This window comes from Bufo gargarizans, chromosome 2, assembly GCF_014858855.1.
Source record: "Bufo gargarizans isolate SCDJY-AF-19 chromosome 2, ASM1485885v1, whole genome shotgun sequence".
Classification (NCBI taxonomy): domain Eukaryota; kingdom Metazoa; phylum Chordata; class Amphibia; order Anura; family Bufonidae; genus Bufo; species Bufo gargarizans.
This window is the reverse complement of record NC_058081.1, coordinates 470,038,690-470,055,966: the sequence shown is the minus strand read 5'-3', so window position 1 is coordinate 470,055,966 and position 17,277 is coordinate 470,038,690. Positions and strand designations below refer to the sequence as shown.

General features: G+C 41.9%; 2 protein-coding genes across 2 annotated transcripts in view; both read right to left on the bottom strand.

Annotated features, from left to right (window-relative positions):
* LOC122926053 (hepatitis A virus cellular receptor 2 homolog) overlaps positions 1-17,277 on the bottom strand; it is a 39,346-nt gene that overhangs the window by 21,800 nt on the left and 269 nt on the right. The window contains exons 2-4 of the mRNA XM_044277437.1: positions 8,305-8,574; positions 858-911; positions 680-738 (exon numbers count right to left, since the gene is read on the bottom strand). Coding sequence (XP_044133372.1) covers positions 680-738; positions 858-911; positions 8,305-8,574 — 383 coding nt within the window. The remainder of the gene's footprint in view (positions 1-679; positions 739-857; positions 912-8,304; positions 8,575-17,277) is intronic.
* LOC122926052 (polymeric immunoglobulin receptor-like) overlaps positions 16,055-17,277 on the bottom strand; it is a 36,698-nt gene continuing 35,475 nt past the window's right edge. Inside the window, exon 9 of the mRNA XM_044277436.1 lies at positions 16,055-16,128. The gene's annotated coding sequence lies outside the window, so the exon portion shown is untranslated. The remainder of the gene's footprint in view (positions 16,129-17,277) is intronic.

Genomic DNA, 17,277 nt, shown 5'->3' with positions numbered 1-17,277 from the left:
TCCTGTAAACAAGGCAGACATAGCAGAGCTGGAGAGGGTCCAGAGGAGGGCAACTAAAGTAATAACTGGAATGGGTTGACTACAGTACCCTGAAAGATTATCAAAATTAGGGTTATTCACTTTAGAAAAAAGACAACTGAGGGGAGATACTATTCAGGGGTCAGTACAGAGATCTCTCCCATCATCTATTTATCCCCAGGACTGTGACGAGGGGACATCCTCTGCGTCTGGAGGAAAGAAGGTTTGTACACAAACATAGAAGAGAATTCTTTACGGTAAGAGCAGTGAGACTATGGAACTCTCTGCCTGAGGAGGTGGTGATGGTGAGTTCAACGAAAGATTTCAAGAGGGGCCTGGATGTATTTCTGGAGTGTAATATAATATTACAGGCTATAGCTACTAGAGAGGGGTCGTTGATCCAGGGAGTTATTCTGATTGCCTGATTGGAGTCGGGAAGGAATTTTTTATTCCCCTAAAGTGGGGAAAATTGGCTTCTACCTCACATATTTTTATTTTGCCTTCCTCTGGATTAACTTGCAGGGTGACAGGCCGAACTGGATGGACAAATGTATTTCAGCCTTATGTACTGTGTGACTAAATGATTTCAGCCATTTGCTATAACTTTTATTTTTTAGTGCTTTAAATCTAAAAATAAGAATTGGGAAAATAAACTTAATACCTGTGTATTCAAGAAGATCATTTGGGTTGTAAGAGTCACCAGATTGTCAGAAACACTAGCTATCAAGAGAAAACAAGAGATACGCCTTAAAATGTGTGCCCCGACTACATTGCACTTTGGTTGCCTGAATCTTCCCAAGTCAAAGTGTAAGCGAGAAAAATACATAGGCTCTACTCACATGTGAAGTACTCGGTCTGCTTAGAATTTGCTGTTTCAGTAGTTGTTTTTCCTGCTGATAAGAGGGAAGAAAAGATAATGTATTTAGATTATTTGAAGATGAATGGAGAATTGGGGATGCTCAATATAGACAGGGAGTAAACTATTGGAAGAAGTCGGTTTACTAAAAAAAGATGTGGAAATAAAGCCAAGAGGGTCCTTATTTAATGTTAGGTCAAGAAAATGGATCTGCTGGTCCTGGATCTCAAAGGTAAGTCATACCAATACTGTATTGTTCTTATTGAGGTTCTGCACAAAGGAAACAAGACTCCTGAGTACCTGACCACATGGTTGCATGTTACCATACTAGAGCCGATAAAGGGTAACATCACAATAGTCTCATTCTTTTAAGATAGTGACCCCTTATACATATATGTCTCTATGCTCATTATTAGTTGTTGTACATGTGTATATACAGTACAGACCAAAAGTTTGGACAAGCCTTCTCATTCAAAGAGTTTTCTTTATTTTCATGACTATGAAAATTGTAGATTCACACTGAAGGCATCAAAACTATGAATTAACACATGTGGAATTATATACTTATCAAAAAAGTATGAAACAACTGAAAATATGTCATATTCTAGGTTCTTCAAAGTAGCCACCTTTTGCTTTGATTACTGCTTTGCACACTCTTGATGAGCTTCAAGAGGTAGTCACCTGAAATGGTTTTCACTTCACAGGTGTGCCCTGTCAGGTTTAATAAGTGGGATTTCTTGCCTTATAAATGGGGTTGGGACCATCAGTTGCGTTGTGGAGAAGTCAGGTGGATACACAGCTGATAGTCCTACTGAGTAGACTGTTAGAATTTGTATTATGGCAAGAAAAAAGCAGCTAAGTAAAGAAAACCGAGTGGCCATCATTACTTTAAGAAATGAAGGTCAGTCAGTCCGAAAAATTGGGAAAACTTTGAAAGTGTCCCCAAGTGCAGTCACAAAAACCATCAAGCGCTACAAAGAAACTGGCTCACATGCAGACTGCCCCAGGAAAGGAAGACCAAGAGTCACCTCTGCTGCGGAGGATAAGTTCATCCGAGTCACCAGCCTCAGAAATCGCAGGTTAACAGCAGCTCAGATTAGAGACCAGGTGAATGCCACACAGAGTTCTAGCAGCAGACACATCTCTAGAACAACTGTTAAGAGGAGACTGTGTGAATCAGGCCTTCATGGTAGAATATCTGCTAGGAAACCACTGCTAAGGACAGGCAACAAGCAGAAGACACTTGTTTGGGCTAAAGAACACAAGGAATGGACATTAGACCAGTGGAAATCTGTGCTTTGGTCTGATGAGTCCAAATTTGAGATCTTTGGTTCCAACCACCGTGTCTTTGTGCGACGCAGAAAAAATGAACGGATGGACTCTACATGCCTGGTTCCCACCGTGAAGCATGGAGGAGGAGGTGTGATGGTGTGGGGATGCTTTGCTGGTGACACTGTAGGGGATTTATTCAAAATTGAAGGCATACTGAACCAGCATGGCTACCACAGCATCTTGCAGCGACATGCTATTCCATCCGATTTGCGTTTAGTTGGACCATCATTTATTTTTCAACAGGACAATGACCCCAAACACACCTCCAGGCTGTGTAAAGGCTATTTGGCCATGAAGGAGAGTGATGGGGTGCTGCGCCAGATGACCTGGCCTCCACAGTCACCGGGCCTGAACCCAATCAAGATGGTTTGGGGTGAGCTGGACCGCAGAGTGAAGGCAAAAGGGCCAACAAGTGCTAAGCATCTCTGGGAACTCCTTCAAGACTGTTGGAAGACCATTTCAGGTGACTACCTCTTGAAACTTCCTTTCCTGGGGCGGTCCGCATGTGAGCCAGTTTCTTTGTAGTGCTTGATGGTTTTTGTGACTGCACTTGGGGACACTTCCAAAGTTTTCCCAATTTTTCAGACTGACTGACCTTCGTCTCTTAAAGTAATGATGGCCACTCGTTTTTCTTTACTTAGCTGATTTTTCTTGCCATAATACAAATTCTAACAGTCTATTCAGTAGGACTATCAGCTGTGTATCCACCTGACTTCTCCACAACGCAACTGATGGTCCCAACCCCATTTATAAGGCAAGAAATCCCACTTATTAAACCTGACAGGGCACACCTGTGAAGTGAAAACCATTTCAGGTGACTACCTCTTGAAGCTCATCAAGAGAATGCCAAGAGTGTGCAAAGCAGTAATCAAAGCAAAAGGTGGCTACTTTGAAGAACCTAGAATATGACATATTTTCAGTTGTTTCACACTTTTTTGTTATGTATATAATTCCACATGTGTTAATTCATAGTTTTGATGCCTTCAGTGTGAATCTACAATTTTCATAGTCATGAAAATAAAGAAAACTCTTTGAATGAGAAGGTGTGTCCAAACTTTTGGTCTGTACTGTATATATATATATATATATCTGACAGCACCGGTGCTTGCAGTAGCGCTGTGGTCTTCTCGCAGCTTACCAAGCACAGCGCCGTACACTGTATAGTGGCTGTGTTTAGTATCGCAGCTCAGCCCCATTCACTTCAATAGGACTGAACTGCGCCTAGGCCATGTGATCGATGAACATGTCATTATATGGCCTAGGAAAAGCTAGAGAAGGCTGCAGTGTTACTGCCTTCTCAAACAGCTGATTGGCGGGGGTCCCGGTTGTCAGACTCCCACCAATCAGATACTGATGACCTAGCAAGAGGACAGGTCATCAGTATACAATTCCCAGAAAACCCCTTTAAGTATGCTTTCTTTGTTGTGAACATCTTCCTGGTGTACCATCCAGCTAGTGTGGCATCTGCAGCAGCACCTATATCTATCCTCCACACACTGCCTGTAAGTGTATTGTACACATTTATTATCTGGTCACATATTGGCGGTTTGGTTGTACTTCTTTTCCTCTCCCAGGTATTCACCTATATATCCTCCATGACGAACTGGAGACTTACCATAGGGTTGAATATGTGCCACAACCGACTAGGAATCAATTACTACTTTGGCTTTTATGGAGGTGCCTTTTTTTTGTTTGTGATTTGATTTATTTTTGTATTCCTTTTTTGAATCCCCTTAAAGTGTCGGGATTCTGTAAATGCCAGTTATAGTTGGCAATCTTCATCTATTTACACCTGATGAAACAATAGTATTGGGGAAACACATTGGGATTGTGGAGATTTCCTAATGTGACATTGGTCATAAGTGCGGAATTTGGAGCAATATTGACGGATTAATAGATCTTATTGCTATCGTTGTACACGTATGTATATATTCACATATAATAGTCGCAGGTCGGCACTGCTGTTTGAAGTCGCGGTGCACGAGTCTGTGGGATGGCGTCCCAATGTAATATTGCAGAAAAGACCGGCATTCGCTGTAGATCAATCTTGTATTTATTCATTCACATATACAGGGAATAAGTGACGCGTTTCAGTGCTACCGCACCTTCATCAGACTTATCATCATACAAGAAACATTTCATGTTTAAATAGACCGCCCAAACACAGGGAAATGACATCACACAGAAAACCACTCCCACCAATCAGTGTTAAATCAAAACATGTGAACAAAATGAAAACACGCTTTATAGTAGCATTTCTTTGAATTCAATCTATATTATTCCTTCCCTATTGTATTCTTCTTTTCTTAGGTCCGCTGTAAAAAAAATATATAAGAAAAAATATAAGAAAAAAGGAATCTTTTTTATTTTTGTTTTAAAAAAAAAATTTGGTTACTTTTTTTTTATTATTTTCAAAAATAGTTTTAATTATTTCCCCCCCAAAATTTTGGGGAATTTTTATCAAGAAAAAATTCTATTTTTAGTATTTTTAGTAAGGTGATCTATTAAAGGAAGCTTTGTACATTGTATTCGCGGTTGAGTCCACGGGGCTCAATCGCTTGTAATCGGTGTATCCAATAAGCCTCCCTTTGAAGCAATAATTTATTTCTATCTCCACCTCGGCGTGGAAAAGGGGTACACTTTCAATGATCTGATAACGCAACTGTGCCACTGTGTGTCTATGTTCGTAAAAATGAAATGGTACAGGAAATAATACATTTTGCTTTCTAATGGTAGATTTATGATTGCTTAATCTATCTTTCATCCTTGTGGAAGTTTCTCCAACGTACAATAGACCACAAGGGCACTTCAAAATGTACACAACGAAGCAGCTATCGCATGTAAAAAAGCTTTTAATAAGTATACAGTACGTTCACCCGATTGTGGGTGTGTGAAATGTGTACCCTTAATTACGCTGGAACAATGTACGCAATTTAAACAGGGAAAAGTTCCCATTTTGGGGGTAGCCAATACTCTCTGTATAGGTCCAGTTCTATTGCTGCCAATATCTGCCCGTACTATCCGGTCACGTATATTGCTAGCTCTTTTAAAGCACATCATGGGTGGTTGTTTAAATTCCACCACTTGTGGGTAGGATCTTGATACCACATGCCAGTGTTTGTTTATTATCCCTCTCAATCTCTGGGTCCATGGATGATACTTGACTACAAGTGGGATCCGTGGTTGTTTCAAGGGTTTATCCTGCTGTATTACATCAACTCTGTTCCTTTGTTCCTGTAGTAAGTGATCGGGATAGCCTCTCTCCCTACATTTCTGAGTCATCTCATCTAGTCTAACCTTGCATAATTCAGTATCGCCCACTATGCGTTTAACCCTTTGAAACTGGGAATAGGGGAGAGATTTTTTTGCAGCTACTGGGTGGTTGCTCGTGTAGATAAGTAAACTGTTCCTATCTGTGCTTTTTGTAAATAAATCCGTGTATAACACACCCATGTCTCCCTTAATTACCCACGTGTCCAGGAATGAAATTCTTTGTATGTCAAAATGCAGAGTGAATTTTAATTCAGGCCAGACGGAATTGAGGTGAAATGTAAATTGTTGAAGGGATCGAACGTCGCCTCACCACATGCAAAAAATGTCGTCGATAAAGCGACGCCAAAATTTGCAGTGTTTTTTGCAAAGATCATTAGTATAGACAAATTCTGTCTCAAATTGCGCCATATAGCAAGTCGCGTATGGCGGTGCGACGTTCGATCCCATCGCGGTCCCACGCCGCTGCTGATAAAAAGAATCCTGAAATAAATTTTTATTTCAGGATTCTTTTTATCAGCAGCGGCGTGGGACCGCGATGGGATCGAACGTCGCACCGCCATATGCAAATTGCTATATGGCGCAATTTGAGACAGAATTTGTCTATACTAATGATCTTTAAAAAAACACTGCAAATTTTGGCGTTGTTTTATCGACGACATTTTTTGCGTATGGCAAGGCGACGTTCGATCCCTTCAACAATTTACATTTCACCTCAATTCCGTCTGGCCTGAATTAAAATTCACATTGAAAATGTACCCCTTCCACGCCGAGGTGGAGATAGAAATAAATGATTGCTTCAAAGGGAGGCTTATTGGATACACCGATTACAAACGATTGAGCCCCGCGGACTCAACCGTGAATACAATATACAAAGCTTCCTTTGATAGATTACCTTACTAAAAATATTAAAAATATAAAAATATAATTTTCTCTGGATAAAAATTCCCAAAATGTTCTTTTGGAAAATAGATTAAACAATTTTTCTGAGAATAGTAAAAAAAAAAATTTGTAACCCAATTTTTTTAAAACAAAAATAAAAAAGATTCCTTTTTATATATATATTTTTTTTTACAGCGGACCTAAGGAAAGAAGAATACAATAGGGAAGGAATAATATAGATTCAATTCAAAGAAATGCTACTATAAAGCGTGTTTTCATTTTGTTCACATGTTTTGATTTAACACTGATTGGTGGGAGTGGTTTTCTGTGTGATGTCATTTCCCTGTGTTTGGGCGGTCTATTTAAACATGAAATGTTTCTTGTATGATGATAAGTCTGATGAAGGTGCGGTAGCACCGAAACGCGTCACTTATTCCCTGTATATGTGACTGAATAAATACAAGATTGATCTACAGAAAGTGCTGGTCTTTTCTGCAATGTATATATTCACACGTATGCCTTTTTTGATCAAATGTGAGATACAGTCCTGTACATATTGTCTCTCTATGTGGCTGACTGTATGCTTACCATAGAGACAAGAAGAGACTTGGTAGTTCAGGACAATTACTATGTTTATATGTTCCAGTATGTGCAATCAGGTAATCTGTTTATCAATAAAAATATAAATAATTTTATGCTATAAGTTGTTAGACAGAGCAGGTGGCCTTTTTCTGCCATCAATCTTCTATGTTTCTGATCTACCTAGGGCCCTGTAAAAATAACCACTACCCAGTCTGGAATAGAAACACCATGTTTGTTATATTTTTAGTGTAAATCAGTTATTTTGTACTTTACGCTGTGATGTGCAAGTGAGCTGCTGATATTATTTGAGACAGGAGTTGTATTTTTTTCCTTGTTGTCCTTTTACCTATTAAAATAAGAAATGGGACCAACCTGGACTGGGACCCTTTCTCCGGGGCCACATGGCGACCACATGAGCTGCCTCTATGGTATATACATACCTTTCCACCATCCCAGATCCGGCAGAACAATCCTGGATTTTAGTGGCTGTGGTATGTCCCGCTCTCAGCTGTCTCTGTGTCCATAGGATGCAAAGACAGACGATTGTAATGCTGAAGGTGGAGCTGTCCAATCCTTGCTTCACCATTCAGTGCACTATTGTGAAGGGGGTCACAATGTGGGCATAACTATTGTGAAGGGGCCACATCTGGGCATAACTATTGTGAGGGGGCACATCTGGGAATAACTACTGTGAATGGGGAACATATCTGAGCATAACTACTGTGAAGGGGCACTTCAGGGCATACCTATTGTGAAGGGGCACATCTGGGCATAACTATTGTAAAGGGGGCACATCTGGGCATAACTATTTAAAGTGAGAATATCTGGGCATAACCTCTGTAAACAGGCTATACCTGGGCATAAGTACTGTGAACAGGGCACATCTAGGTATAACTATTGTGAAGGGGCAAATCTGGGTATAACTATTATGAAGGGGGCACATATCTGAGCATAACTATTGTGTAGGCGGCACCTATATGGGCAATACTACTGTGAAGGGGCACATGTGGGCATTACTACTGTGAAGTGGGCACAATGTGGGCATAACTACTGTGAAGGACACAGTGTGGGCATAACTACTGTGTGGTGGCATAAAGGAGGAATAATTACTATGTGGGGCCATTAAGGGGACTGGGTGGGGTTGGGTGTGTATAAATATGTTTTGGGCAGAGATAGAGGCGTGGCCTAGTATGAAAACATTTGTACATATTGTCCCTCTATCTGCTTTTCAAATGTTGGGAGATATGGGTGTATATACTCTTATTTTTTACACATAGGCCAACATTTGTGGGTTTTCCCATCCATCATATCATGATATAGATCATGCACTGAGCTGCAGGTTTTCAAAAGTATAAACGTCTCACCTTCTTGTATCTTCACGTTCACCTCTTCTTTCATGTCATTGAAAATTCCAGGGATATGGACACGACAGCAGTAAGTTCCTTCGTCTTCATTAGTGGCTCCGGTGATGGTTAGGGACACGTCCCCCTGACTTATGTTCCCCAGTAACTGGTATCTGTCAGATTTCCTCCAGGTCACTTTTTGGCCATCAGTCCCAGATGATATTATTGTTGCACCGTGTACAGTGCACAGCCACCTCGTCCCCAGCAGACAGGGTGTTGATATTTGTGAATAATGTAAGTGCAGGGTAAAGTCAATGTGTCATTCACTGATCCTGTGACCTCTCCTCCTGATACTGCCAGAACTGTGTGGACAAAGACCACGTCAACACAGGACACACAGGATGATAGCAAATGGCTACATCCACCTTCACAACCAGTGCAGCTAATTGAAAAATGAAGCAACTTTGTAAACATCCTACATGAACCCCTTAGGGTCTGTTTCACACGATGTGTGCAGTGCAGGAATCACGCTCCATATGTGAGTATGATCCTCCATTCTGGACACTGCTCGTCTTGTAGGAGTGCATGGCATTATACTGATTTATAATGCTGTTTGCTTCTGCGTGACCTTATTTCTACAGAATCATAGTGACCGCTTTTTTTTTTACTTCACGTTCACAAAGGCTTATATGGGCATATTTTTTGCAGGACAAGTTGTTTTATCTTAATTGCACTATGCATTATATTTTGTATTGAGAAAAGGGAAAAAATTATTTGTCAGGTGAGTACATAAAAAACAGCAACATGCATTTCCGCAATGATCTTTCAGGTTTTGGTTTTATGGCATCACTTTAAATTAAAAATGACATGACAAGCTTATTCTGCAAGTCAGTACAATGACTGATGTGTGCTGTCCGCATTTTCCACAGACACGACACGTACCCATTTATTTAGATGTATCTGTTCGCACATATGTATTTTTTTAATGACCGTGGGTGACATGCACTACTTTGATCTGTGATGCGGACCAAGAGCACCCATTAAAGTCTATGGGTTAGTGAAAGTCACAGACACAACATGGGTGGCATCTGTGTTGCATCCATTTTTCACTGACCACTGATAGGAGATGCTTTGGAAATTAATTTTCAGCTGAGCAACTTCCGTGGAATATGGATGACACCCAGAGAGTAAAAAAACAGACACTCGGACCATACACGGATCCTTCACAGACATCTTCACGTATGAAACAGAGACGCATTTTTTTTCACGGATGTGAAACATACAGGAAAATGTGAACGAGACCTGAACTGTATTTTTTATTCATACTATTTTGGAGTACATAATACTTTTTGATCACTTTTTATGCAGATTTTTGGGAGGGGCAAGGTGCCAAAAAATGGAAAATCATGCATTTTTATATTTCCATATATTATATACACAATTTGGACATATTTACACACAACGATACCTATTATGTTCATTTTTTGTGTTTATTTTTATATGGAAAATTGGCAAAAGAGATGATTTGATTTTTTTATATTTGTTTTTTACTTTTTGTGTAATTTTTAGACCCATCAGGGGACTTGAATTTGTAATCTTCTGATAGACTGTACTAAAGACTGTAATAGAATACTATTGGCAGACATAGCGATTTTTACAAGTTACCAGGCTTGGCTTTGCCCGCAGCTCAATATCACAAACCTGGGAGCCTTAAGAAAGCCCAAAGCTGTCATAGCAATCAGAGGCCTGCAGTTTCACCATGGGGGCTTTAATTGGAGTGCAGAGGGAACCCTCCCACTCTGTCTAACCACTCGAATGCAGCAGTCTCTAGTGACCACATCATCTGAGGGGTTAAATGACTGGGATTGGATGACCCTGCTTTATACCCCTCTCACACTATTGAAGTACTATTATGTCAGGGTTCAAGAACAGGTTAAAAACAGTGGCAGGGCGGGGGCGGTCCGCCCTGGGTGCCAGCTGTCAGAAGGGTGCCGGTGGCAATGAACGGTTCCATCAATATAAATGGAAGCTCTCATTGATAGCGCCCTGGGGAGCTGGCAGTCCTTTCACTTACTGACTACTGAACTCCCCACACTCCTTCCCTCCTCCAGGACGGTGTCGTCTGCTCCCTGCTTCACCATTCAGCCCTGCAGGCACTGGAATCCTGTGCACTCCTCCCACACAGTGCTGCAGCACTATCTGTGCCTGCAGGGGAGTGCTGGAGGTGATAATTAGGAACAGGACAAGGTAAGTAGTTACTGTTTTTATTTTTTTTATTAACACTGAGGGGGCACAGAGAGGGCATATCTACTGTGAGGTGGGGGCGCAGTGAGGGCATAACTACTGGGGGGCAAAGAGAGGGCATAACTACTGTTAGGGGCGCACAGAGAGGGCATAGCTACTGTGAGGTGGGCACATTGAGGGCATAACTAGTGTGACAGAGGCACAATGAGGGCATAAATAATGCAAGGGAGCACAATAAGGGCATCATTACGTTGAGGAGGCACAATGAGGGCATACATACTGTTAAAGGGCACAATGAGGGCATAACAACTGTGAGGGGGCAACATGAGGGCGTAACTACTCTGAAGGGGGCACAAAGAGTGCATATCCATTGAAAAATGAGGGCATAACTTCTCTGAAGCAGGCACAGAGAGGGCATAACTACTGTGAAGGGGCACTGTGAGGGCATAACTACTGTGAAGGTGACACAGAGAGGGCATAACTACTGTGAGGGGGCACAATGAGAGCATGACCACTGTGAGGGGGACACAGAGAGGACATAACTACTGTGAAGGGGCAAAGAGAGGACATCACTACTGTGAAGGAGCATAACAACTGTTATGGGGGCACAAAGAGAACATATCTACTGTGAGCGGTGGTTATATGGGGGCATAACTACTCTGAAGGGCGTACAGAGAGGACATTACTACTCTAAATGAGGTACAGAGAGGGCATAACTACTGTGAGAAGGGGCACAATGAGAGCATAACTACTGTGAAATTGAGCACAATGAGGGCATAAGTACTGTGAGGGGGCACAATTAGGGCATAACTACCGTGAAGAGGCACAGAGAGGACAAAACTACTGTGAGGGGCACAATGAGGGCATGACTACTGTGAGGGGGCACAATGAGGGCATGACTACTGTGAGGGGGGCACAATGTGGGCATAACTACTGTGAAGGGATGCAATGAGGACATTACTACTGTGAAGGGGTTACAGTGTGGGCATAACTACTGTGAAGGGGAAAATGAAGGCATAACAACTGTGAGGGGGGCACAATGTTTCAAAGTATAGGGGGGAGAGGGTACTAGAGAAAGGACCCGCCCCAGGTGCCAAACAACTTAGGCACGCCACTGGTTAAAAATATCCTTCTGTTTTGTGTAAATAGCTCTTATCCAGATCTATGGGGGTCATTTATTATCCAGAAATATGCCTATATTACCCATATTTCTGGCACAGATTGCACTGCAACAGTTAGTTGCGTCCAGGGGTGTATCTAACCCTTCTGCTTCCTGAGGAAAAACTTGAAATGCTCCCCCCCATGCCAAATTCTCAACCTAACCCCTTCCCTCCAGTCCTACTGTAAAAGAGATATAGCGCTACAAAACATACAGGGTAATACAGTGCCTCATACTGTGCTTCCCAATACTATACTGCAGAAACAGATTTGCTGCCCCCCTCTTGCCCCTACCTGGTGCTGCCTGAGGCAATTGCCTCACCTCCCCTCATTGGTGGTGCACCCCTGGTTGCGTCGCAATATGCGACTTTTCCCCGCTCAAGCCAGGTCGGTATCAGTTATCATTTTCTATGCCTATTTTAGGCGTAGAAAATTGTCTAAATTTGAGCCAGCAAGGAAACTGGCTTACATTTAGACTGGCACTGAATGTGCCGAAGTTATGTAGAGGCCGACGCTTCTTCAAAAGTTCGGCGGATCCACTGCCAGATATAGGGGTTATTAACCCTCCATTGCCAACCACAATTGAGACTGTATCTCACCAGATACCATGTACCTTTTATGATACTGGTACTCACTGCTTAATTATGTGGCAGAGGGTCCTTTGGGTCCCCTTAATACTTGGGAGTGATTGCTCCCTCTATAGCAATACCTTTGGATGAGGAGTACAGCAACATTTTATAGAGGGCAGATATTGAGGCAAGGATGTCCTTAGAAGCATGGGCTCAGGCACTCTCTACCTGATGGATGCAAATCCATACTTTTAGGCTAAGTTACTCACCAAAGAGATGCAAGAAATAGAGACAACTGGCTGCAGGGTTCTTCATTGTCTTCATGCTCCTTACAGATGTATAGCTGTTTTTCTATATGAAAGATAGCATCACCTACTTCTCTTCACTGTTTCGAGGTTGGTTGAGTCAGGTTTTTTTTTTTTTTTAGTTTCCTGCAATATAGCGTTACACGAAATGTTGACCATATATCTGTGTACGTTTTATGAAGAATACTGAGCTGTGGTTATGTAGCATCTGCAGCTTGTAATAGTGGATCCTTCCTGTGCTAACAAATATGTGCGAAACTGGACAGCGGACAAGTGCACCTGAGCAGCGTGATAACAGGCTTTTATGTTTTCATGGTGCTGGTTGAGGGAGAGGTTTGTAAGGATGAGCGCCCAAACATAAGCTAAGGAGTTGTGCTGTTGTCCCTTGGTGAAATATGTGTGAATCTAAGACCAAACAAAAACACCCCAAACCCTACTATTTGTATTAAAATATTTCTTCCTTTAGGACTCATACACAAATAAATTTGGCCTCACCATTTTTTGCTACTAAAAAGTTATAAAAACGGAATGTTTTTTTTTTATGTTGTGTTTTTTTTTAAAGAAGTGTTTTTCAGTAGTGGGTGTTTTATTTATTATATTATACTCACTTATATAGCGCTGACATATTCCACAACTCTTTACAGACATTAATATCACACTGTCCCCAATAGGGCTCACAATCTAAGATTTTTCTCCACACCTATGACGCCTTATTCACATGAAAAAACACCATAGCTAGAGCATCTCCTAGAGAAGGCTTAGGCCGCATGGGGTAAGCCTCCGGATACTTATAGGGTTTCTACCACTTCAGTTTGACCTAATTAGCTGTCAGACACTAGCGATCTGCTAGTGTCTGCTCTACCTAACCATGCTATTCTCAGACCTTTGTGTGGAGCCGTTTCATTAAAAAACTAACTTTTATTCCTATGCAAATGAGCCTCTAGGTGCTATGGGGGCGTCTTTTCAGCACCTAGAGGCTCTGTCTACTCACACTGTATGCCCGCCCATCTTGTCTTGAATGCCTGCCTCCATCACAGCCATCGGACGAATTCACGCGCCTGCGCCGTTCACTTCTGTCTTCGGCACAGGCGCAGTGAGTGAAGGCCACTCTCCTGATGCCGGCTTCCTCACTGTGACGTAGTCGGCGCAGGCGCAGTGAGGAATCCGGCACCAGGAGCGCATCATTTACTCACTGCGCCTGTGCCGATGACAGAAGTGAACGGCGCAGGCGCGAGAATTCGTCCGATGGCTGTGATGGAGGCAGGCATTCAAGACGAGATGGGCGGGCATACAGTGTGAGTAGACCGAGCCTCTAGGTGCTGAAAAGACGCCCCCATAGCACCTAGAGGCTCATTTGCATAGGAATAAAAGTTAGTTTTTTAATGAAACGGCTCCACACAAAGGTCTGAGAATTGCATGGTTATGGAGATCAGACACTAGCAGATCGCTAGTGTCTGAAAGCTAATTTGGTCAAACTGAAGTGGTAGAAACCCTTTAAAAGACCGGGCCCCCCACAGCTCTAGATACAGTGGCTCTAATTCCTCCTGGGGATAGAGAGAGAGGTCCTTTTTTAAAGCGGTTCTAGTTAGTTCCTGTTTCCTGGTGAAGGAGGTGATCTCTCCAGGGATGCTGTCATAGGCGAAGGGGATATGGGGTTCCTGTCCTGTCCTCGTTACTACGCGTACCCCTGGGGTGTGTATGGACTTGGCAGGCAGATAAACACCCTCCTACTACTCAGTAAATTGAGACCAGGTAATGATCTGTAGCTTTAATGAGCCGAAGTAAGTTGGTGTGAAACTGTGAACCAGTAACATAAAGAATGCAATAAGTACATGAACTGCAAATATACATATGATAGAACAGCATACAACATGTCTGCAAGGTTAGCTGACTAGGCCCTTACTTTACATCTGAACTGCTAACTAGCTGCCTACACAGAAATACACATAATGCATGTCTATAGCTAGTAATAATCACATAGGTATGAAAGAACAGCAAGAAATAATGCCTTACCGGCTATGCAGCCTATAGTAGAAGTTTAGATAATCTTGTACAGCAGAGCATGTGAAGGAACATGACAACTTCTAGAAGACTACTCCCCTTCTTGTAGATAAGTGAGGTCACATAGGAGAGGAGTAACAAAGAGGCTGGACATACTCAGAAAACAATATGGAAGTGGTCAGAAGGTGGCACTAATTGAACATGTTTTAATACAGGACAAACCCTATATGAATTAATTAGCACACATTTATGAGAAGCTGTATGGAGACATGACAGGTCCTGTTCCCATGCCCTGATGGAACAGCTGGTCAAGCATATGCCCTGTCACACCATACATTCTCTTTGGCACTGCCAGAGATATCCAGCTCAAGACTATCTCCAGCAGTCCCATACAGATTGAAACAGCACAGTGAGCTCAGCTCTTATTGTAAGTCTGCCCACCCATGTCCTCTGCTTACCAGGGTTATTCCAATCTGAGCCATGAAAGGCTGAGATGAGAATAACCCTTTCAGTCCAATGAATTAAACTAAAATGCAATACATGATACATCCCCTTTAAATGACCTTTCTCATTAGTGTATTGTAAAGGATAAAGAGAACCTGTGACCACAAAATGCTGTGCAATCTGCAGGCAGAATATTACAAAGCAGGATGAGCGGAGCAGATATATAGTTTTGTGGGAAGATTCAGTCAAACTCAATTTGTAGATTTTAATTTCTGCCCTTTTATACTTCAGTTGTACACAGGGCTGTCTTATCAGTAAATGACTGCTATCTATGTATACCCACTTACACAGGAGATGTTATCAGTACTGACCTGTATGATTGTTAATAAAGCACTCTGGCTGAGATATAAACTACCTGTGTAGGTGCAGCAGTCTCTTTGGGTGTGTCTCATTGAGCTCCTGCTCATTCCCCCCTCCTCTCCCCATAGACTTGCATTGACATGTGTAATATGATCCTTCTGTAAGCTGCTCTTGTCCTGGACAAGTTTAATTTTTTTTTCAAAGTGGCAGGGGGTAAAGTAAACAGCTGATTACATGAGAACTAGACATTTCTCACTGATAAGACATATTACAAAGTTTCTTATGGTCTCTTGTACTATTGATTTGATGCACGAAACTGGACGAATATGAAGCCAACTCCGCCATGTCAGTTGTGTGAAGTTAGTGACCATTTAAATGATAAAATTCTCACTGCCTGCAGCCAGCACTTGAGGGAATCTATGAGACTAATTAATGTTGTGCTATTATAAAGTTATGCATCTAAAACGTATGCATTAAGCTTCTATGCTCCACCTAGTGGTGGCTACAGGTAGCTGTGGCAACATTGCAGCTCCCAGCATGCCATGGCAGCACTTGCTGGGAGTTGTAGTTTCACAACAATTGGAAGCTTACCATTTAGAGATCTCTAGTCTAAACAGATAAGCTTGGTTGCTGTCAGCTAAATACACCCACTCCCCATCCACTTCCCTATTAAATAATTCACATAGGAAACATTGTCATTTGCATTTTATTACACATTGGTATTTTGATTTTCTTGGTCCTCCATCAATTATGTCCATGTCATGCTGTGAAGAGAAAACGAGATATGTTATTAGATCATTTACAAGGATTATTTAAAATAAATCTAAGAATGTCTATTGCCTTTCATAAGCACCATGCTTTATTAGCCGACCAGCAAAGGGTCCTGCAATCAGTTTATAATAAGAAAAAGGGTGGACAATATCAGCAAGTGAATTCAAAGTCTCCACAGTGCCCCTACTGGTCATAACCAGCACCTGGTAATGGGAGGGATAAGTCTGTCTAAGACCACAACTATATATGGATTTTTACACCCAGTATTGAACTCATTGGCCCACATTTACTAATGGAAATGCACCTAGATTTTGCCAAAGTGTGGCACAATTCTCCACATTTAGGTTCAGAGAAGTTATATGCTCCTAGTCTGACAGGGGTGTGGCTCAACTAGGTAAGGGTGTGGCTTAATGGGGAAAGGGTGTGACTTAAGATGCGCCATTTGTGCCAAAAGTGTACCACAATTCTGGTATAAAATTCTGGCGCAAATTAGGCCAACCAATAGTTTGTATAGAGTCTGACAAAAATGTCTATCCCTGCACCAGATTTATCATCCAGCCTGAGGCCCTGTGATAAATCTGGTGCAGGATTAGACACCGTGACTAATCTTACATCATATATAGGATTAGTAAATCTGCCCAAATAAGTGCTACATGAATCTGTATGCAATGAACTTCCAGCAACTCAACAAATGGGGGAAGTAGTTAATGTCCCCTCCCATGAAGAGCCCCACAGCACTTATGTCCTGCCTCTATTATATATAACGTTGTGGTTTGTCATGTGGAGAATGGTGTCTAATCTGCAGGCAGCAGGTTATAGAGCAGGAGGAGCAGAGCAGATTGATATATAGTTTTTGAGAGTAAAGATTCAGTAGAAAATTCATTCATTAAAATTCCTTTTCACGTTTAGTTTAGTCTGGAGGCAGTGATTGACAGATTCATGCTTAAGGGGCATTCACAAGACCGTATGTATGTACTGTGAACCAGCGATTTGCGGACTGCAAAATACATATGGTACTGTGAATGCCCCCTTATACAGAGACATCTGTCAATCATTGAGTAGGACCACCCACTGGACTTTTCAGTTTACTGTAAGTAGGGACTTAATACATTATATCTGTAAAGAATAAATCAAGGCAACTG